The 23518-nt window shown below is 35.0% G+C and overlaps 1 protein-coding gene and 1 long non-coding RNA gene across 2 annotated transcripts; both read right to left on the bottom strand.

Moving 5' to 3' along the window:
* Window positions 1-4019: 4019 nt before the first annotated feature.
* LOC110936891 (ethylene-response factor C3) lies at window positions 4020-4898 on the bottom strand. Its single transcript, XM_022179300.2, has one exon. The coding sequence runs from the start codon at window positions 4857-4859 to the stop codon at window positions 4314-4316; it is 546 nt and encodes a 181-aa protein (XP_022034992.1). The 5' UTR covers window positions 4860-4898; the 3' UTR covers window positions 4020-4313.
* A 4878-nt stretch (window positions 4899-9776) lies between these two features.
* LOC110936890 lies at window positions 9777-11759 on the bottom strand. The gene is made up of 2 exons (XR_004891363.1): window positions 11126-11759; window positions 9777-10893 (listed from the first exon to the last, which is right to left on the bottom strand). It is a non-coding gene; the product is annotated as an uncharacterized LOC110936890 (long non-coding RNA).
* Between the last annotated feature and the right edge of the window lie 11759 nt (window positions 11760-23518).

Raw genomic sequence — 23518 nt, forward strand, 5'->3', positions numbered from 1 at the left:
TTCGGGTAATAGTGAAACCGCAAAATCTCTTGCTAATATGGCTTGTAAAACTAATGATGAAGGTGAGTGGATTATTGATTCGGGTTGCACCGAATATATAACTCATTTACCTAATGTTCTTATTAACGAGAAAGCGGCTCCCTTTGAAAGTCCAGTTTTTATTCCGATGGTGAATCCATCCCTGTAAAGGGAAAGGGGGAATACATCCTTCCTGGAGGAGCCAAAGTGAACAATGTCCTTTATGTTCCTGAATTTAAATGCAGTCTTCTTTCAATTAGCCGTCTTAGTCGCAATCTACAGTGTGTCGTATCATTCTTTCCTGATTTTTGTGTCATGCAGGGATTGCAGAGGAGGAACTTGATTGGTGCGGGTAGATGCGAAGGGGGGCTATACTGAATGAAGATGATGCAAGAAAAGAAAACCTTGGCGACCACCATTGAAACATGGCACAAAAGACTTGGACATGCCTCGAAGGGAAAACTAGCTAAAGTTGATTTTCTTAGTACTGCTACTACTGAACTTGGTAATTTTTGTGATTCATGTGCCATGGCCAAGTTTTCTAGAACACCATTTCCGTCTAGTTTTATTAAAATTTTTGAGCCATTTCAATTAATTCATTGTGACATTTGGGGGGGGGGGGTATCGGTTGCCGTCTTATACTAAAGCCAACTATTTTCTCACAATAGTTGATGATTTTAATAGAGCCGTGTGGGTGTTCCTTATTAAACATAAAAGTGATGCAAGTAAATGTCTTGTTAATTTTTGCAAAATGGTTGAAGTTCAATTTGATAAGTGTATTAAAAGGTTAAGATGTGACAATGGTGGGGAATTTACATCCAACGATATGGTGGAATTTTATAATGAAAAGGGAATGTTGCTTGAAACCACGTGCCCTCACACCCCCCAACAAAATGGTGTCGTTGAAAGAAAGCACCGACACCTCCTGGAAACGGCTCGGGCCTTAAGGTTCGGTGCAAAACTTCCAAAACATTTTTGGGGAGAATGTGTGCTAACCGCGGCCTACGTTATCAATCGCCTACCGTCCAAAGTTCTTAAAAATAAAACGCCTTTCGAAATGATTCTTGGAGTAAAGCCCGATTATAACCACCTTAGAGTTTTTGGGTGTCTTGCATATTTTAAAAACTTCAATACCAAAGGAGACAAGTTTGAACAAAGGGGGAAACCGGTGGTGTTTCTTAGATATCCTCCAGGAACAAAAGGGTATAAAATACTCAATCTCGAAACTAGAAAGATTATTGTTAGTAGAGATGTTCTCTTCCACGAGGAGAGCTTTCCCTTTATGAAGATCCAAAAAGGGGAAGGTGACGACAATGAAAATCCTGTACAGTTACATGAGTGTTTCTGTGAGGTCACGTGCATGAATCAAAATAATGAGGCAGTGGTCGAACCCACATCAGATCACCCTCAAGACCAAAACATGGAAAACCAAAACCAACCTCAAATTGAAATAACTCAAGACAGTGAGTTAAATGAAAGTGAAAATTGGCCTGAAGTTGAAATGAACTTGGGCCAAGACAATGAAATTGGGGAGGATAATGAAGTACCAATTAATTTTGTTGAGGGACAAAATGAAAATGGTGGTGTGACAGAAGATCAAGTCGAGGCTAGACCGACACGTACGAAGTCCCAGCCTTCAAAATTTAAAAATTTTGTGGTCAAAGTTCCCCCCTTCGGTCCAACACACTACGTCCAATCAAGCTTCCTCCGCGGTACGTTATCCTATCTCAAATTTTGTTTCTTATAACAATTTTCTACTAAACAAAAGGCCTTTTTAGTGGCCATCACTAGTAATATGGCAAGAGAAGAAATCCTCTAATTAAGGGGATAAATAAGGAAAAGAGATAAATGATAAAAAATAAAATATTCTATAATAATTAAGTACTTTTAAACGTAAACGTTTGTGTGCTACATCTAGGGGTGGCAAAAGTAGTGGGTTGGCCGGGTTTGGGTAAGGGGTTAGTATAGGTTAGGATGGTTTTGGGTTAGAATGAGTTTATTAAGAAAAATGTTAAGATGGGGTATAGGTTAGGATGAGTTTGGGTTAGAATGGGTTTATTAAACAAAAAGTTAGGATGGGTTTGGGTCAATATTAGTTTCAATCATGATAGGCTAAAACTAAAAAATAAAAAAAATTAATAAGATTAAAAAAAATTAAAAATTAAAAATTTTAAAAATCCGAAAAATAAAAAAAATCAAAAAATTTAAATTTAAAATATAAAATATAATAAATTAATAAAAAATAAAAAATATAAAAACCAAAAAAATTTAAACAAATATCAATAAAATAAAAAAAATTGAAAATAAAAAAATTCTAAAATAAAAAACATTTAAAAAGTAAAAAATTGAAAAAAGACAATTAAAAATTTTTAAAGAATAAAATAAATTTCAAAACTTTAAAAAATTTTAAAAACTCAAAGAAATTTTAAAAACTTAAAAACTAAAAAAAATTAATAAATAAATTTAAATTTAAAAAAAATTTGAAAAATAAAAAATAAAAATATTTTCTAACATTAATTTTTAAAAATTTTTGATCTTTTTAATTATTTGAGCTTTTATATTTTACTAAATTTTTCCTAATTTTTTTGATTTTTTTTTAATTTTTGGGTTTTTTTTTATTTTATATTTTCCTGATTTTTTTTAATTTTTGTGTATTTTCAATTTTTGGATTTTTTATTTATAGATTTTTAACAGTTTTTATTTATTGTTTTTTTTAATTTTGTAGATTTTTCTTATTTTTCTAATTTTTTTGGGATTTTTTATTACTTTTTGGATTTTTTGAATTTTTGAATTTTTATATATTTTTATATATTTTTTCATATTTTTTAATATTTTTTAACATTTTTTTATCATTCTGATTTTTTTTTCTATTTTTTTGGGATTTTTTTTATTTTTTTGGGTTTTTGATTTTTGATTTTTATATTTTTCTGATTCATTTTAAGTTTTTTTTATTTTTATATATTTATAATTTTTTTTGTGGTCACAGCTTTAAAGGCTAACGTCTACGAACACTCTAACATGATGAAGAGTCTGATTATGATGCTCTTTTTCGGGTTAATTACTCACTTGCCCAACATAGTAACCTTCCTGACCCACAAATTATTTAAAGAATTAATTACATAGTTAGTCCATGTAGTTTGCACAAAGTAACATACTTATGTACTAATAGTTCAAAATCACATTCTAGGGTATTAACTTTTTATTCTGTAACGTTTGAAGGTATTAACGTTATTTGTAGGTTTAAAATCACATTCTATTAGTAACTAAGTATGTTATTTTGTGCAAATCACAGGGACTAACTATGTTAATACCCTAGAAGTTAACACCTCCAAACGTTACAAAATGAAAAGTAGATACCCTAGAAGGTGATTTTAAACTATTAGTACTTAACTATGTTATTTTGTGCAAACCACACGGACTAACTGTGTAATTAACTCTTACTTTAAATAGATATCTTAAAAGCCATCCTGATTTATCCTTAATTTTTTTCAAACCCATCTGACCCATTCTCATTTTTAAAATAAACCAAAATAACTCACATAGATTTTTATTATCAGGCTTAAGCTACATCCCACAAATAATTAACATATGCTTGTCAGTTTTTTCTCTTGTTGATTGCAATATGTACATTAAAACACACCTACTGAAGATGATGAAGCTGACTGATGTGATGTGATGCGAATGAATCAAATCAAGCTTCAACTTGTTCAATTCAGTTTTCAATCTGGTTAATTGTATTTCTGTCTCATACAGTTTCTATGTATGTGTTCAACTTTGTTATATTTGAATGGATTTTTTCTTTTTGTTTGCTTTAATATTATGACCACCGCTTTTGATTTGTTATTATAGATCCTTTGAGCTTTTGACTTTTACTTCAGAAATATTATGATCTTTTTGATTACGTGACTGAAAATATAACTAACGTTTAAAATGGACGATTATCCATCCCACGGACTAAAATTACGACGATCTTGTTGTAGATAGTATATGGATGATATCCGTAATTTTTAAACCTAAGAACGAAATGTAATTAGACTCAAAGATATTAAATTACAATAATATCTAAAAGACCAAAGTGTAAGTAAAACATTTTCTTATGTACAAAGATCACAACTTAGGGATAGAGATAAAGCGCGCCTATATCACACCCTTCTTAGACTCTACTAATAGTTTTTCTATTTGTAGGATTTAGTTGGTACGATTAATTGATTGATTGACAAAGATCACAACTTACTAAAAGGGGATCATACAGAAGAAATAACATCTTCTGAAAACTTGTTCCAAACAATCATCACCTAATGAAACCCTCCAAAACCGCCATGGATCTCCTTCTGGCCGACCGCGACTTTACCGTCTCTTTTACCCCTATGAGAGTGTCGTTTCTTGAGCACCACCACCGGGGAACACCCTTCTTCAAAACCATACTTCATCTTCTTCAATGACTCCTTCACTCTCTCAACCGGAAAATTCAACACCGCCAACGACCCTCTCATTGTAAACGCGGCTTCATCGTACGCCATAGCGGCCGCCTCTGCGCTATCAAACGTCCCAAGCCATACACGGACACCGTGCCTTGTGGAATCCCTTATCTCCGCAGCAAACTTCCCCCACGGCCGTCTCCTAACGCCTCGGTATGACTTGTTGGTGCTGGTTTTTAACTTATTAACTGGTTCGACGTCCTTGACTTGTTGATCCAGATCTACCATTGATGCAACTACAAGCATGTCAAACAGTAGCATATCTTGGGAGTCGTTGAGATCAAAAGGGAGTGACTCTTGCCGGAATATACGATCATCCGGGGAGTAATTGGAGCTGTGGTGATGGGTGCAAGAAGCATCCATGAATAATTATTGTTATTGTTATTATTTTGGAAGAGTGGTGCGTTATCCGTGGATATAAAGAGGTGTCAGGCTTTATCCTGAGCCTACCTGAGTTTTCGTCTCACCGTTTGTTACGTCAGAGAGTTCTGTTCTTGTGGTGGCACAACGACTGTCAAATGGCAGCCGGCGGTAGGGGCGGACCTAGCCTTAACCGGGGGTAACCTCCGCTACGGCTTGGCTCGGAAAAATTTGACGTTTTTAGTGTAAATTTTGGAAAAATTTGATATTTTTTCGATTTCGTTACGGCTTATTTATAAAACGGTACGGCTTGTCGTGAATCCTAGATCCGCCACTGGCCGGCGGTATGGTTTCCCGGGGGAATACCTAAGCCAAATTCTGAAGTCAGCGTCAGCCCAGTTAAAACAACATAATCTAGCCAAAGTAGAATAATGGGACTCTACAATTTAGGGATTGCGATAGCCTAATAAAAGAAATTCGTCCTTACAAAAATCTATGTTCTTTGGTGTTTGATGCAGGCAAGCGTGACAAAGTGACGCAATCAGAGTGTCCCACCTTGACGTCAAGATTAGGGTATTGCATGGTTGTGGTGTTTTGTTTTGTTTAATCTGGATATATGGGCAGTGTCCAAGTGGCCAAGTGGGCATCTGCTATAATTGGTTGCACTTAATTGACTATTCTTTCTCATAAACGTTAAATTTGTAGTCACTCACTCATGTAGATGATATTACCATATTCACTCCCTCGATTAACAAGTTTATACAAAATCAAAGGTATTAAACAATTTAGAGTATTAAATTATGCAAATGCTTTAATCAAATGTACATAAAATGAGACTTATGGACATAATCTACTAGTATATTTTTTACACTAGTTAGATGTTCACGATCCACCAAGATGGATATATAGGAGATAGACCGGGCACACTTCATCCTCTTCAATCTTTTATGGATTTGTACACACCAATCAGAACCCGTTAGAAAGGGTCCAAGACCGAAACCTCTAGAGTCGAGAACACCTTGAGATGCTTAAGTAAGTATAGGATATATCATTATGAATAAGTATCTTGATATGAAAATGTACTAGTTCGTATGACTTCTGAAGTTGGTTTGAACCCCATAGGCTATCAACAAAAAATAATATGTCTATGCAAGGATGTTACCGGCCCGTTGTTTCTATTCTTATTTGTCTATCCATCTACTGAACGCTTTGCTCAGTCATGCTTTTGTTTCATAATACACGTCAAGCATGCTTTTGGTCTAGACACTTTCGTTTTCATGAGAGAATTCAATACCTCTTCAGTTATGTCTTTTGATTTTGATGAGTTAATTTTATGTTTGCATCCCTTCACACATATTGATTCTTATTCTTCATCGTTTATGTTGAATTCAATAACTGCCATGTGTATTAGTTAGAGTCTATCTCTGTTAGTTTGGTGCCTACAGTGGTATCAGACAGGTTATTGATATTGATTCACTATATACAACAATTCACAAGGCGTTGGATATCTCAAAAGGCAAAATCATGCAATTAGGGTTTTGATTACGTGAAGGGTTATGAAAATTCGAAGTTAGCGATCAGATTAGGTTTCGTGGGTGTATCAAACCGAGTACAAGAACAAAGAACAAGGTTGTTCTGTTTTGTTTGGAGAGCCAGGAAGAATCAGAATACAATTCGGTGGTTATACACAATAAGTTCTATTCGCGAGTAAAGGTGTGAAGGCCAAAAAGTGTTATCGAATCCGAAGAATCACGATATTTTCAAAACAAGGTTCAATTTAGGTTTGCGTATCTAATTTGCATTTAGATTTCTTTTGTATTGGGTAGTAGTTTAGGCATAAGAAAGTATACGAGGTTGTAAATTACAATTTGTCATAGTAAAATCATTCGATTAGAAATCATGTCTGATACACCGAGCGGTTCGAGTCAACAAATTGTAATACACAAGGATGTGGGATCTCTGACTCACTACCAATGTCCAATTTTAAAACCAACAAATTGTACAGTATGGGCAATATGCATCAAAACCATACTAGAAGTGAATGGACTCCAGGAGGAGATGATAGAACCCCCAAAACTAACACAACAAGATGTGAAAAAAGATAAAGCAACGATTGCATATTTGTTCTAGGCAACAACAAACATATGATTTTGCAAGCGAAAAATTGCAAAAATGCAAGAGAGATTAGGAACACATTAAAGACTAGACACGTTGGCGTTGATCGGGTACAAATGGCTCGTTTGCATACACTCATGTCAGAGTTCGAGTTATTGCAAATGAAGGAAGACGACACTGTGGATTCTTTATCTAAAAGGATTAACAATATTGTTACAAGGGCAAGTAAATTTGGAACAACACTGAATCAATCCACTCTGGTACGAAAACTTCTAAACACTGTGCAAGATAGATTTATTCAAATAGTTGCATCGATCGAACAATGCTCCGATCGAGACACGATGACTCTAGACGAGGCTATTGGTAGATTAAAAATTTATGAAGAAAGGATAAAGTTGAAGAAAAAAAGAAAGCCCTATGAACACTCTAGAAGAACTCTTGTATGCGAGTATGGACGGCGTGTTGAAAATCATGGACGATGGAGATTCCATCCGTCACGAGGCTGAGGGAGAGGCAATTATCAACATAGGGTTGAAAGACACACCTCTTATGTGTCGGAAGGAACCGGAAAACCACAAAGGGATGATAGCAAGCGAGAGACACCGCATATGCGAGATGAGTCGAAAATCACCGAGATTAGTTTGTAAGAAAATTGAATAAATCTGAGTTTTCTAGTTTGAAGTATGGTGAATTTAAATAGGTTCTGTATTTTATTTATTTTTTTGCTGATTTTCCTACAATTTTTTAGTAAAAGAATTGGGTTTTCTATTTTTTTAGTTTTTTTTTAAATATTCCGTTACAAATGCGTTGCAAGTTTTTTGAAAATATTCCGTTACAAATGTGTTGGAAATTTTTGAAAATATTTCGTTGCAAATGCGTTATAAAGCTCTACTAATAATAATTAGGAAACTATTTTTTATTGGCGTCGCGCGTTGCGGCGAAACGGAGAATATGATAATGTTAAACAAACGATATTTGAAAATGAAGAATGTTGTTTCAAAAGCCAAACGGTAGAATCGGTTTAATTTATTATCGTACCGTAAAACGATACCAAATAAATACTCTAGTTTGAATACAACTTCATTTTTAACAGCACTTGTATCGGAATCGGGGGGGGGTAAACATAATTCCATACTTAAGTTTTTTTAATTAATTAACAAACGACTGTTATTAAAAAAATATTAAATTGATTGATAAAGGTAATATTATTAAAAAAATGTGAAAATCAAAAAGTAAACTAAAAAAGAGAATAAGGTTTAAAAAATAAAAAAGAAAATATGTTAGAAAGTAAATATTATAATAAGTTATTATAATACTAAAATAATAGAATATTAAAAAAAGTATATATTATTTTAAATTTAAAATTACTATTCATCGTACTTCAATAACAATATATATATATATATATATATATATATATATATAGGGAGCCGCTAGAATGAAAACCACCTCGAGTTGTAAGAACCGCGAAAACTACACCCCACGGAGCGCCGTTCGCCATGATTTTTTTTTACAAGTAGATGTGTATATTATAAACACAGCCGTAAAAAATCATGGCGAACGGCGCTCCGTGGGGTGTAGTTTTTTACACCACAAGTTTTGTGAAAAAAAAGAAAAAAGAAAAAAAATTAAAAAACACCAAACTTGTGGTGTAAAAAACTACACCCCACGGAGCGCCGTTCGCCATGATTTTTTACGGCTGTGTTTATAATATACACATCTACTTGTAAAAAAAAATCATGGCGAACGGCGCTCTGTGGGGTGTAGTTCTCGCGGTTCTTACAACTCGGGGTGGTTCTCATTCTAGCAGCCCCCTATATATATATATATATATATAATGGTGTAGGAAATGCGTCACAAATTTCCGACACCATATTTTCGTTAGAAATGCGTTGAAAAATGCGTAGTAAATGCGTAACAAATAAATTTCCAACGGGACTTTTTCCAACATTAAGATTTTATCATAAATTCGTAGCAAAGCTGACTTTGTGACGTATTTGTGATGGAAAAGTGCGTTGAAAGCAACTATTTTTCTAGTAGTGTTGCTGATTGTATTAATTACATTGCTAATTGGATGTGCTGATTGTATAAATTATATTACTAAATAAATGTTTAAATTTTGATAAATTACATTGCTAATTGGATGTGATGGTTGTATAAATTGTATTACTAAATAAATATGTTGACTTTGATAAAATACATTGCTAATTTGATGTGTTGATTGTATAGTTTATATGAGGCTATAGGGTGTGGTCATGACCCTCATGACCACTATGATCCTCCATATAGGCACCATGTCATCCATCTTTAATTCACCATTTAAAACCACTACCCTAAGGGTGTGATCATAACCCAAACCACTATCCCCTTATTTTTTTAATTTATTTTTGTCTTAAAATTTTCAAATGGGAGGGTCGTGGCAATCGTGATTTAATCCATGGGAACCACCATCAATCAAGGAGGGGGGAGGGGGGGGGTATACCATTTAATTAGTGGTCCTATGTGGAAATAATGTTCCAATCCATGACCCCCATACCCCATAGCCTTACTAATGGACGTGCCGATTGAATAAATTAAATTGCTAATTAGGTGTGTTGATTATATTTAATTGCTAGTTAGATGTGTTGATTTTGTAAATTAAATTATTGATTTTTTTTTATTGTTCACGGTATGTGTTAAAAATGGCTCATCCTTTGAAGTTATCCCCACTTTCAATGGATTTTGTTGACCTTTTTTAAAAACAAAATAGCTTTTTTAAAATAAAAATAATACAATAACACAATGTATAAAAACCTTCGTACCTAGTTGAAAAACAAAATAATCATAACCAATAACACAATGTGTAGAAAACCCATATATAACACTATCTTCATTGGGTTATAGGTTCTAATAAAAACACTATGGACAAAACGCAAATTAACATGTGTTATAAGTTTTGATAATAACACAATGTATAGAAACACAAGAAAGAACGTAATGACCGAAACCCAGTTGATAGACACAATGACCAAGACCTTTAACGCAACGTAAAGAAAACCCTTTCCGGCCACCACTCTGTTTTGAATTCTTGATCATCTTCATCGACCAATACAACTGTTTCATCCTGTTTTAGCATATGTGCATCACACAATTTCTTGAGTCTCTGCCATATGTAGCACAAACAATCGTCATATAATCATAACTTTGTTATAAACTAAAAAAACTTACCAAACAAAAGCAAGCACTAACATTTGATGGGCACCTAGACTTAACAAAATTCAGTAACTCGGGTCAAAGGCTTGCTTGAGCCTCAGTTGCTCGATCAATAGCAGCAAATTTGGATTGAGGATCACAATTCGTCCTAACACAACTCATATATTTTATTTTTTAAAGAGTACAAGCTTATTAACTAAAATGTCTAAATGCATGAAAGGTGTTCACCGAAATGTCTAACTATAAACAACAACAAAAAAAGGAAAACTAAAAAGTTCTCACTATCTTAACCCTTCTCTTATCCTGCCAACTTTAAATTGTAGAACCTTTTGCTGAATCTCCATTATCTTTTTATGATTCCTTTGCAAGTGAACAAACAAACACATACAAATTAACAGTAACACTTGAAAAGAATCAATCGGTTGTAACTACCTTAGAACTGGATCATTGTATACCTTGGAACATAAAGGAAAAAATGAATTTATATATGGCCAGAAAACTCATCTGATGTCAAATAACAACATGCCTTTGTAACCTTCTGATTGTTCATAAAGGAGAGTTGCAGCGAGGCTTCATTCAGATCTGAGCAACATTTGTAAAATATTTGGCAAGCAAAATCACTGGAATAAACAAGCGCACATCGCAAATCTCCGATAAAATGTAGAAGCACAAAAATCAGTCCGTCTCCCCCAGTTAATCTCTGTTAAACCCAGAAGCACAAAGATCTCATCTGTAACATAAAATTGACAGAGAACATGCTAGTCACTCTAATATATTTACAATACAGTCACAAATCCCTTATAACATATCAAGATTGTGTGTGGTCTGAAGGAATTGGAAGTGGTCAAAGGATTGGAAGTGTAAGCAATCTAAAACAAGACAACAATATTACATTAAACCAACCAACATACATATTTAAGCAAAAAGTAAAAAAGGGGAAGTATAGGTCACTTGGCATTTACCGCGAATTGCAATTTCCAGTAAACCTAACAATGAATTCACTGGTAGCAGGCTTCAAAATATTGCAAAATTTTAAAAAATTCAATAAACATTGCTGGAATGTTAAGAGAGAAAATTTTAGAATAATTAAAATACCATACCGGTGGAGGATCGGCTTGGTTACCCTGGTGAGTTTTATGAAGAAGCACTAAGGTATTGGTAATCGACCGGGGAATTTGGTTAGGATCAATCTTCGATGGTCCTGTAACTGTAGTGCCTCTTGCACCCATCGTGGGTGATATATCAACCATTGATTGTTGATTTGAAAGTGGTGGTTGAACAGAACTCAAAATTGGAGGTAGTACATTCTAATACAATTTTGAATTCATATCTTAAAACGGAAGTGATCAAAAAGAGAAAAGAGGTGGAAACTATTTCGCGGTAAATGCCAGGTGACCTATACTTCCCCCTTTTTACTTTTTGCTTAAACATGTAATTGTTGTGCTTTCTCTCTCTCTCTCTCTTTCTCTCTCTCTACGTGGGGTTGTTTTTATGGTGTTAAAGAAGAGAGAAAAAGGGTGTTTGAATTTTGAAAGGTGAGAATTAGATAAAATGCGCGCCTGAGAATTCAAAATTTTGAGAATCTGAACACTTGCTTCTTTGGAGGTTCTAATTGCAGAACACTTTTGGATAAGAGATGCATAAAGACTTCTTTAGGTAACATCACAAGGGTTTTCGGAACCTAAGGCATATGCATAGAAGAGTTGTACATTGAGCTTAATTTCTTGTAAACTCTTAATTTTCAACACTCTCTTTCTTATATACATTATATATAGTAATAGATGATATATATATATATATAGGGTAAGGATAGTGTAAAAAGGGCCTAAAGTGTGAGAATTGTAAGAAGTGTATTATAACACTATATATAATACTATATAACACCATATAAACACCGTATAACAATATGTAACACCATATAATACCATATAACACTATGTAACACAATATATCATTATATAACAAATATAACACTATAGGTTGTCTGATAGCATGTCTATGATAGATGTATAGTGTTATATTTGTTATATAATGATATATAGTGTTACATAGTGTTATATGGTATTATATGTTGTTACATATTGTTATACGGTGTTTATATGGTGTTATATAGTATTATATATAGTGTTATAATACACTTCTTACACTTCTCACACTTTGAGCACTTTTTACAGGATCCTCTACCTATATATATATATATATATATATATATATATATATATATATATATATATATATATGGAGAAGATCATGCGAGAACCACCTCTTATTGTGAGAACCGCGAGAACCAGTGTGAACACACAAAAAATGCCTAAAAATAGCTAAAAATCACACAAAAAAATTTTTTTTTGAATTTTTTATAAAAAAATCGCTACTTTTCGAAGCCAAAAAAAATTTTTTTTTTGCTTCTAAAAGTAGCGATTTTTTTTTATTTTTTTAGATTTTTTTTAGGTTTTTTGAGGGTTTAGTTTTTAGCATTTTAGCTTGGGGGAGGGGGGGGGTTAGGTTTTTGGGGGGTGGGGGAAGGGGGTTTAGGTTTTTTTTTTGTTTGGGGGGGGGGGGGTGGGGTTATTTTTTTAGCATTTAGCTTGGGGGGGGGGGTTAGGTTTTTTTTTTTTTTTGGGGGGGGGGGTGGGGGTTAGGTTTTTTTAGCTATTTTAGGTTGTGTTCACATTGGTTTTCAAGGTTCTCACAATAAGGGTGGTTCTCACATGAGCCCCTCCATATATATATATATATATATATATATATATATATATATATATATATATAGGGTAAGGTTCATGCGAGAACCACCCTTATTGCGAGAACCGCGAGAACCAATGTGAACACAAAATAAAATCTAAAAAAAATCAAAAAAGCACTCAAAAAATTTTTTTTATTTTTTTTAATATTTTTTAACAAAAAATCGCTATATTTCGGTCCATAAAAAAAAAAAAAAAAAAAAAACTTTTTTTTTCGAGTAACAGTTATCCATGCACATGTGCATATGTATCATTACTTCAACAAATTCGGTAATACATTATCAGGAATAGACAATTGCACTTTAATTTACAATACCATTAGTAATACACTACTTTTTACATTACCAATATTCAAAATGCACATGTGCATAATTAGGTATAACCATGATATAACGTGTTTTGGTACAAAAAGTTTGTGATTTTGAATGGAGAAGTAGACCCATATACATGTTTTTTGGTTAGTTATATCTAGTGGTTGATGGTTTGGTTATAGTTGTCAATTTTTTATGTAATATGTTGATTGGATGGTATAAATGGTGTTTACATACATGTAATAAAGTGAAAATATTGTTAATGGTATTGTATTATGGATGGTAGGAGGTAATGGTATTGTATTATGGATGGTAGGAGGTAATGGTAGTGTATTATGGATGGTATGATAGATGAAAGGGAAAGTGTATTCAAAGTGGTGTACCAAAACACCTTATTTCATGTTGATACATATAATGCACATGTGCATTTCTAATATTGGTAATGTAAAAAGTAGTGTATTACATATGGTAGTGTAAATGAAAGTGCAATTGTCTAATATATGTAATGAATTACGGAATTTGTCAAAGAAATGACAGAAATGCACATGTGCATGCTTGTGTATTATGGATGGAATGATAGATGAAAGAGAAAGTAGTGTACCAAAACACCTTATTTCCTGTTGATACATATAGATGCACATGTGCATTTCTAACATTGGCAATGTAAAAGATAGTGTATTACAAGTAGTAGTGTAAATGAAAGTGCAATTGACTATTATTTGTAATGAATTACGGAATTTGACAAAGAAACGACACATATGCACATGTGCATGGATAACTGTTACTCGAATTTTTTTTTTTTTTTTGAAATTTTTTTTATTTTTTTTATTAACAAAATATAGCGATTTTTTCAAAAAAAATAGTAAAAAAATAAAAAAAAAATTTTTTGGGTGTTTTTTAGATTTTTTTAGGAATTACTGTTTGTGTTCACACTGGTTCTCGCGGTTCTCGCAATAAGGGGTGGTTCCTAACGGATCTTTGTCCTATATATATATATATATATATATATATATATATATATAGGGAGCCGCTAGAATGAGAACCACCTCGAGTTGTAAGAACCGCGAGAACTACACCCCACGGAGCGCCGTTCGCCGCGATTTTTTTTTACGAGTAGATGTGTGCATTATAAACACGGCCGTAAAAAATCACGGCGAACGGCGCTCCGTGGGGTGTACTTTTTTACACCTCAAGTTTGGTGAAAAAAAAAAGAAAAAAGAAAAAAAATTAAAAAACACCAAACTTGAGGTGTAAAAAAGTACACCCCACGGAGCGCCGTTCGCCGTGATTTTTTACGGCCGTGTTTATAATGCACACATCTACTTGTAAAAAAAATCGCGGCGAACGGCGCTCCGTCGGGTGTAGTTCTCGCGGTTCTTACAACTCGGGGTGGTTCTCATTCTAGCAGCCCCCTATATATATATATATAGGGGACCGCTAAAATGAAAACCACCTCCAGTTGTAAGAACTGAGAGAACCACTTTCTAGCCTTTAGATCAATAAGATGGATGGATGAGATTTAAAGTAACTAAAATTAATATTAAATAGATTTTGTCTTATTTTGTTTTTAATATTCTATTTCAAAAGGGTAGTATAGTAAAATTACTCTATTTTGTCTTTTTATCTTTATTAATTTTTTATTAGTTTTTTGTTTTATTATATTACTTTTTATTTTTAAAAAGAAATTTTTTTATGAAAAACATTTTTAAATTCAAAATTTTTGAACAAAATAAAAACTTTTACGCGCCAGTTTTTGCACACCGGGTTTTTTAACGAGCCGTTTTTTTAAAGCGCCGTTTTTCTCAATCGGCGTTTTTTTAACACGCCGTTTTTACACGTTTTTTAACGCGCCGATTTTTTCACATTTTTTAACGCGCCGTTTTTTTCACGTTTTTACGCGCCGTTTTTTCGACGTTTTTTACCACGACGTTTTTTTACACGTTTTTTACGCGCCGTTTTTCCACGTTTTTTAACGCGCTGATTTTTCACGTTTTACGTAACACTTTTTACATAAACTTTTTGCGTTTTTTAACGCGCCGTTTTTTACGTTTTTTACACGCCGTTTTTACACCTGGCTTTTTCACGCGTCGTTTTTACGCCCGGCTCTTTCACGCGTCGTTTTTTTAACGCGCCGTTTTTTTTATGCGTCGTTTTTTTAACGCGCTGTTTTTTACGTTATACAATTTACATAAAAAATGTTCTACGTTTTACGTTAAAAAGTTTACGTTTTAGGTTAAAAAGTTTACGTTTTACGTTAAACAAGTTTACGTGTTACGTAAAAAAAATTACGTTTTACGTTAAAAAGTTTACGTTTTACGTTTTACGGTAAAAAGTTTACGTTTTACCTTAAAAGGTTTACGTTTTACGTCAACCTTTTTACGTTTTACGTTAAAAAATTTACGTTTTACGTTAAAAACTTTACGTTTTTAGATTAAAAAGTTTACGTTTTACGCTAAAAAGTTTACGTTCTATGATAAGAAAATTACGTTTTTCGTTAAAAAATTTACGTTTTACTTTTTATGTTAAACTTTTTACGTTTTACGTTAAACTTTTTACGTTTTACGTTTTTACGTTTTACGTTTTATGTTAAACTTTTTTACGTTTTACGTTTTATGTTAAAACTTTTTACGTTTTACGTTAAAAAATTTACGTTTTACGTTAAAAAGTTTACGGTTTACGTTAAAAAGTTTACGGTTTTAACTTTTTTTTTACAAAAACTTTTTTTACGCAAAACGAACGCATTTAGAAATCGCAACTCGATAGGTGTCTCAGATAGATTGTTATCATCATCAACTGGGAAAAATATAAAAAAACAACAAACAAAAATAAAAAACCAAACACCAACAAAAAAAAAAAGAAAAAAAAAAACAACAAACTCAAAGGGATTTTGACAAAATAAATATGAGTGCTTAGATGAAAGCAATACATTTTCCCTACCCAAAGGGATTTTGACAAAATAAATATGAACAAATATATACACGAGAGTTTTATAGTGAAATATAAGATGTTGATAAATTACATCATGAACACCAGAAAAGAACCACCGTGCAACAGCGGAGCACATTCTAACAAAACCCAAGCGCCACCTACACACTAACTTAAACCGTCACACTTTTCGACATAACTACACGTTCACACACACTACCAGAACCACTTCTATTAATCTTAACATCGGAAACCAAATACTGTTGCCGGAATCTCGAAATAAAAGCTTCAGCTCTCTCACTCGACAACTTTGCATCACCATCGTCTTCTTCATCTTCAACACCACCCTTATGTCTCTCACCTTCAGCTTCACCCACATTCTCATTAAACACACTCACATCGTCGTCCACGGCGGCGTCAGGGTAGTCAGCCTCCACCGGCGGCTGTGTATTGATGGAATCCGTTTCGACGGCTGATCTCGTCGGAGGAGTGCCGGAATCCGTTTCGACGGCTCTGCCGTTTGCTGCCACCACCATTCTCTATTTCTTCTGCTCTCTCTCTATTGCCGCCGGGCGCCACTACCAGATGGTGGCCGACCGTTTAAGATGAAATGGGGGTTGAAGAAGATAAATAGGGATTTATGATGAAATGGAGTCTGATGGTTTTTGAAGAAAAGAGGAGAGAGAATTTTGAAATGGAGACCAATGAGAGAGACATGAGAGAGACAATGTCAGATATAAATGAAGAGAGATAGTGAGATTTGACATTTGGGGTAAATGACCAAACTACCCATTTTTCTAATTGGTTAAGAGTGGTTCTCGCGGTTCTTACAACTGGGGATGGTTTCTATTTTAGCGGCTCCTTATATATATATATATATATATATTCCTCATGTTTTGATAAATATATATATATATATATACACATATATAGAGGCATGTTAATGTACAATGGCTCTTATCGTACAAAATGTACGCGATCATCCCATCCGTACTATCTGGTGCGAATTCACTCTTGAACATGCGATTTTGCTGAAAAAACCAACATCGAAATTGCTTTATATACCAACATGCGATTTCATCATATTTACCAACATGCGAAATTGCTACCAAAAACCAACATGTGATTTCATCAAAATTACCAACATGCGATTTCCAGCATGCTTTTTTATAACATGCGATTTCACAATCGAGTGCGAGCATACGATAAGCCCTATTATACGTTGCACTTTCTATATATATATATATATATATATATATATATATGTATGTATGTATGTATATATATATATATATACAATGTTCGACGATTTTGATAAAATGTGTTTGAAAATTTGTTTTGTTTAAATTATTCTGTGATATTAATACCTGATAATGTTTCCAATTCAAATGTCGAATTAAGTAAATCAAGAAATTCATGCTAATAATGATATCGGAAATCATATGGATAAAAGTGCTATAGAGAATACAATAGCCTAAGGGATAGTCGATGCCATACGTTTAATTGTTAGTAAGCATGCCTACATTGAACCTAGTCACAGCGTTAATGGAGACAATGGTATTTTTGTCAAAGCTCCATTTCCCAAACGAAAGAAGACCATTGCCTATGTTTGTTATTATAAAGAATTCTTTCCTGTAAACCAATTGAATTTTCTAGTAATGAAGGAGCCATTTCAGCTTTACGTCGGTTGGAGAAGACTGAAGCAGTTTTAAAAATTAGTAAGTGTGCCGAAGAAGATAAGATAATGAATACTTCTAACCTTTTCAAGGATGAAGCATTAGAATGGTGGAATACCATTCTTCAATCAAAAGGGAGTGACATGGTTTATACAATGGAATGGAATGAATTTAAGGAAATAATTGAAAGGAAATTATGTCTTCCTCACGAAAAGGAGCAGATAGCTAATAAATTCCTAAACCATAAGATGATTAGGGTAAACTGTCGCAAATTTAGTACCAAATTCTCTGAATATGCAAGAATAGTACCAGCCCTTGCTTCGGGCAAAAAAAAAAAAAAAATTGAACATGAGACAAAGACATTGGATGGAGATCCTTAGTGACTACGACTGTGATATCCAATATAACGCAGGAAAAACTAATGTAGTAAGTTGTGCTTTTAGTTGAAAGTATCATGAGGAGCCAAAAAGGGTACTGTTTTGGTAAAAAATCAGACTAGGATAATGCAACCAAATCTTGTTTTGTGAGGTGTGATGCTTAAATGAACGAATGAATGTTCGAACAGTTTGTAAAGGAAATGAACAAGAGACACGAGGATTTATACGAGGAAAAAGCCCTTGATCAAGATATGATCTCTGGCATAAAAACCTCGGGTGATGGAAACTACCAATCACCAACTATATTAAACAAATAAAGGTTACAAATCCGGATGATAACAAGCTTGTTATAAGGATCACTAGTGTGTAAATGTGTGTGTTCGCCAATATGTTGCAGAGAGTTTTTGAGTATGTGTTTGTAACTTCTTCCTCCTACTCAAGCTCGTTATCCCCTTATAAAAATGGAAGTAAACTAAGTAACAAACAATCTACAAATTGTGCTAGCTTCCCACTACTTCCACAACGGTCACACAAGCTATGCACGTGCAGAATATGGGAGCATATTCCCCTGGAATCTCGGCAAGACTAAGTCCCACTCATTCATTCCTACAAAACAAGTTCAAATATAGTGGAAACAACCGTTAGTGTAAGGATAATAATGAGGATCCTAGATCCTTAAACCTGCAACGTCTTCTGAGGATCCTTAATTCAAACAGAACTGAGGATCCGTGATTCTGGCTGCACTTGAGGATCCGTGATCCTTAGGCTTAGAAAATCCATCCCTAACAATTGCCCCCAAAATATGAGGAATAAAATACAACTTAATGAGTCATATTTTTCAGTCTTATCTCGAACGAACTAGCCAACGTAAATATAGCCGTTATCATCTGACTAGCCGTTACCATCCTGACATCAACGACATGACTACCTGCAGATCATCATTATACATTCGAAATTAGAGATAAGGATTAAGAGGCATTTAAATTTGTGCGTTACTTTTCCTTTAAATCCTCATTCGAAGACTAATTAGGTATCTCTCTTCTTCCTTCTCTCTTCATTTGCTTATTTTGATTTTCTTTTCTCTTAGCATCCGTGGCGAAAATGGTTCTCCGATCCTCACCAGCCATGGATCCAAAGAAGGATAGTCCCTTAAAAAGCCAGGGCATTATCAAAAATCCTTCATCGGAACTCTGCTGCTGTACCGACCAAGAAATCGACCGGATTCGCCATTGTTTCCCGGCGGATGCTGTCTTCAAATCTTTTGACTCTTCATTGAAGAGTGACTGTATTTCCGACACCTGGGTTGCTTTTCCGGCCACCCCTTTCTTGATAGGATTCTCTTATCCTTTCCCTGCTTTTACCCAATCCTTCTTTGCACTCACCGGCATGTGCTACATACACGCCATGCCGATGATGTGGAGAGTACTGTATACCCTGGAAAACATCATTGAGCAGGAAGGTATAGAGATAGGAATGTCGGAGTTGGCTGAGTTATACAATCTTGTTAGGCATGGTTCACACCGATTCTTGTTTAAGCACAAACCTGGTGACCCTCATCCAATCCTTAAGACCACAAAAACGATACCCACTGGAAAAACCGTTTCTTTTTTGTAAGGAGGGACTCTATTCCGGATGGGAAAGACCTTCCTAAAAAGTGGACCACCCATGGTAGGATATAGGATCCTTTTACAAGGATCATAGGAGGAGTCTGTCTCTTTTAAGGATAACTGATCATTCTTTCTGTTTCTTTTGTACAACTATCTCAGTTTCTCATCTTCTAGAATCCCTTGCAACAAAGGAAAGGGTAGCTGCCTTTTGGAACCTTGATCCTGCTGTTAGAACGTTCCAGGCCAAAACAAAGGATTCACAAAAAGTACCCTCTGGTTCTGTCACCATGTCAAGTAAGTATTCACATTTATGTATGATTAAATATTTAAATAAATGTAGAATAGGGATACTTATCTGTTGTGTGCCATTTGTAGGCGTTGGAAAATCTTCAAAATCAGCTACTCGGTTCAGCGTCAGTGATCTTGATGCATATGTTCCAACCAAGTCTGCCAAGAAACAACCTGCTTCCAGTCCCAGCATCCCAAATCCTAGGGGTGCCAGCACAAAGGGCAAGGGTGGAAAGAAAAGGAAGACTGCTGAGACTCTTGAAGGTCTCCCTCTCATCCAACACCAATTTGAAGAGTACGTCTCTGAGGTAAGGATCCCGGATCCTTAGGTCTGTTTCGCCCATATGGAGGATAACGGATCCTGATATGTGTTTCCTTTTTTATAAAAATTTGCTGAGATCCAGATGCTCATGGATTCATATGCTGACGAGGCTGAACAAAAGCACTTGGAATTCAAGAAGATGTTCCTGGCAAAGGATCAAATGATTGCCTCTCTCGAGAACGATGTCAACCTGGCGAAGAGGGAGCTGGTTCTGGCCCACATTATAGTTGATCAGGAGAAGGCTGAAGTGATGGAGGGTGCCAAGCTTTCTGCCACAATCGCCATGCTCAAAATCAAGCTTCAAATAGCAAAGGAGGCTGAGGATCCTAACTTTGACAGGACTGATTGGGACCAAGAGGGCTGGAAGAAGAGGCTTGCAGAGCTGGACGATGAGGAAGAGGCTGAGGAGACTCTGGCAATCGAGGCTAGTGGCAGCGGGTTGAAGGATCAGGCTGAGGAGGCAGCGGCTGGTAGTGATGCAGCGAAGGTGTAGGCTGCAGCAATGGGCAATGATGGAAATTTCTAGACGTGGCCAGAGCCCATTTTTTATGGTTTTAATGTTTTTTGACTGTTGGTGTTTTTGAAACAATGGTTGGTTTGTAATGGTGAACAATAGTATCTAGGTTTAAGAATCACTGATCCCTCGAACAATAGGGGGTAACAAAGGTGGATGGATCCTTCTGTTTGTGGAGGATGAAGCCTTTGGTGCCTCTCGCTCTTATTTCCTGCACTTATTGAACACTTAGTATGGACACCCTTTGCCAACCGAAGTGGACAGGCCACGTTTTGCTAGTAGAAACTTGGGTTGGCAATTTTGACAACCTTTCAAGGGTTTAACCTTTAATAAATAAATAAAATTTATCCTTTTGACTATCTTATGTTGTTAATTCTGTGCATATTTACCTTTCGACTGTAATGATATAATTTCTTTAAATTTGCAAGTTTAGGACAAAAGTATATTAGATTTTGTCAAAAAAGCTTAGGATATGATCAAGAATCAAATATCCTATAATCGAAAAAAATTCAAAAAGTGATGTATATTGAGGATCATATATCCTGTTGTCAAAGAATAAGGTACTTAAATAAATTAAGAATAAAGTGAAGGTAAATAAGGATCATACCTAAGAATCCAAGTCAGGATCCTAAATCCTTAATACTTACTGTCACACCCCCAAAATCCACACGCGGAGTATCATCGCTTGGGAACGTGACATGACCAGGATCAAGCCACCAATCATATCAAACACAGCATTTAATAATAAAAGTAGATAATGTAATTCATCACGACATGATTGATGTTCAAAACCAAACTTTGTTTAAGTAGCGGAAGCATGTAAGTAAACCCAACATAAGCGATAATGTATAAAATGTCATAAGTGTTTAGTTAAGCATTCAAGATCCATGCCCACAACGACCTGCTCCTTCCTGTGCAAGCTCCATGTATCTAACGACCTGCAAGGCATGCAGCAGAGAGTCAACAACTAGTTGAGCGAGTTCACAGTTAATAGTTCAGTAATAGTATAGTGTGAGTAGTAGTATGTTCGTTCGTTATGTCATGTATCGTATTGGTTTCCATCGCGGCCTCCCAGGCAGGTATGCGAAGATTAGGGGATGTTCTTCCCAAGTATTCTAGACTAGGTTTATTTGTATCGCGGCCTCCCAGGCAGGTATGCAAAGATTAGTAAATTTAGTTCGCGGCCTTCCTAAGGCAGGTGTGCGAAGTCAGTCATAATATCGCGGCCAACCCTTGGCAGGTGTGCGAAGATCAGTTCAATAAGTGTTACTAGTCTAGCCGTATCTTGTCGTTAGGTTCTATCATCTGAGTATATACAATAAGTCATCCAATCCCATTCCCACCCGGGAACCCCATGCCTTGGCTGTGTGAACTCACCTTGGTTTGCTCGGTATGCTAAGTTATGCGCTCACCAGAAATCAATCAAGTCCTATAGTACGCACGTATTTACAATCAGTTTATGTTTTTAAGGTTTCATATACAATCAATACCACAGAGTGTGTCTGGCAGTTAACATCATGCATCTACAACAGTTAATCACATGTGCACAATTCGTGTTTCACATAACAGTCTTTCACAGTTTATTCTAGCATATTATCCAATAACACTCTTAACCGAGTTAGTGACGTAACATAGTAAACGAGTTTAACAGGGTACTTAAACTAACCAGAGTTAATAGTCTTAACTGAGTTTACATTCTAAACATGCATAGCAGAGTTAACAAGTTTAACTAAATTAATACATATAACAGGATTAATCAAGTAAATAGCTTAACTATGTCACTGACTTAATAAAGTTAACAACTAACAGGGGTGTACATGCTTAATTAAGTTGGTATATTTAACATGGTTACAAACTAATAGAGTTACTGTTTAGAGTACTTAATTAAACACATGCGACGAAAACCCCTCTTGGGCGAAAACCCTGTTGCCGAAATCACTTCTTGGACGAAATCGCATAGGTGGCGAAAACCCTTTGGACCGAAAACACTTGGGCCCGAAATCCCTTGGGCCGAAAACACTTTTGGGCGACAACCGTTTGGGCCGAAAACACTTTGGGCCGAAATCCCAAGGTGTTTTCGTCAAGATAGTGTTTTCGTGGATGGTTTGGTTTTTGTCGGTCAACTGGTCATCATCACTAACAGTTACAAGTTTTCCAGAAACCCTAAACATCACTCATAGTTGCATGATCAGTTATCGATGGACCCATATAATCAATTCATGATATGTAACACATAATCTAGCAAATCATTGTGAAACCAACATCATAATTCAATCCGTATATCCTACATTAACAGACACACACTGTTTATCAAATCATCCAACATACCATACAGTTCGTAAACAATATATATCAATCATAATTTCTTACGTTCACAGAGCAATCATAGTTAACACATTTAATCAAACAACGATGCATATAAACATGATGAAACCGAACAGATACTAGCCACAGTTGGTTACTAACCAGCAAGATGAACAACGAGTCGGTTCGATACGAGAGGTTTCGAGATCTTAAACTTGCCGTCGGGTTCCAAGGGTAGCGAGAGAAAGAGAGGGATAACGTGATTTAGGGGTTTCTAACTGCTGATC

This window comes from Helianthus annuus, chromosome 4, assembly GCF_002127325.2.
Source record: "Helianthus annuus cultivar XRQ/B chromosome 4, HanXRQr2.0-SUNRISE, whole genome shotgun sequence".
NCBI classification, from domain to species: domain Eukaryota; kingdom Viridiplantae; phylum Streptophyta; class Magnoliopsida; order Asterales; family Asteraceae; genus Helianthus; species Helianthus annuus.

Coding starts and splice junctions, on each gene's coding strand:
- LOC110936891 (XM_022179300.2), bottom strand. CDS start 4,859: ATGGATGCTTCTTGCACCCATCACCACAGCTCCAATTACTCCCCGGAT.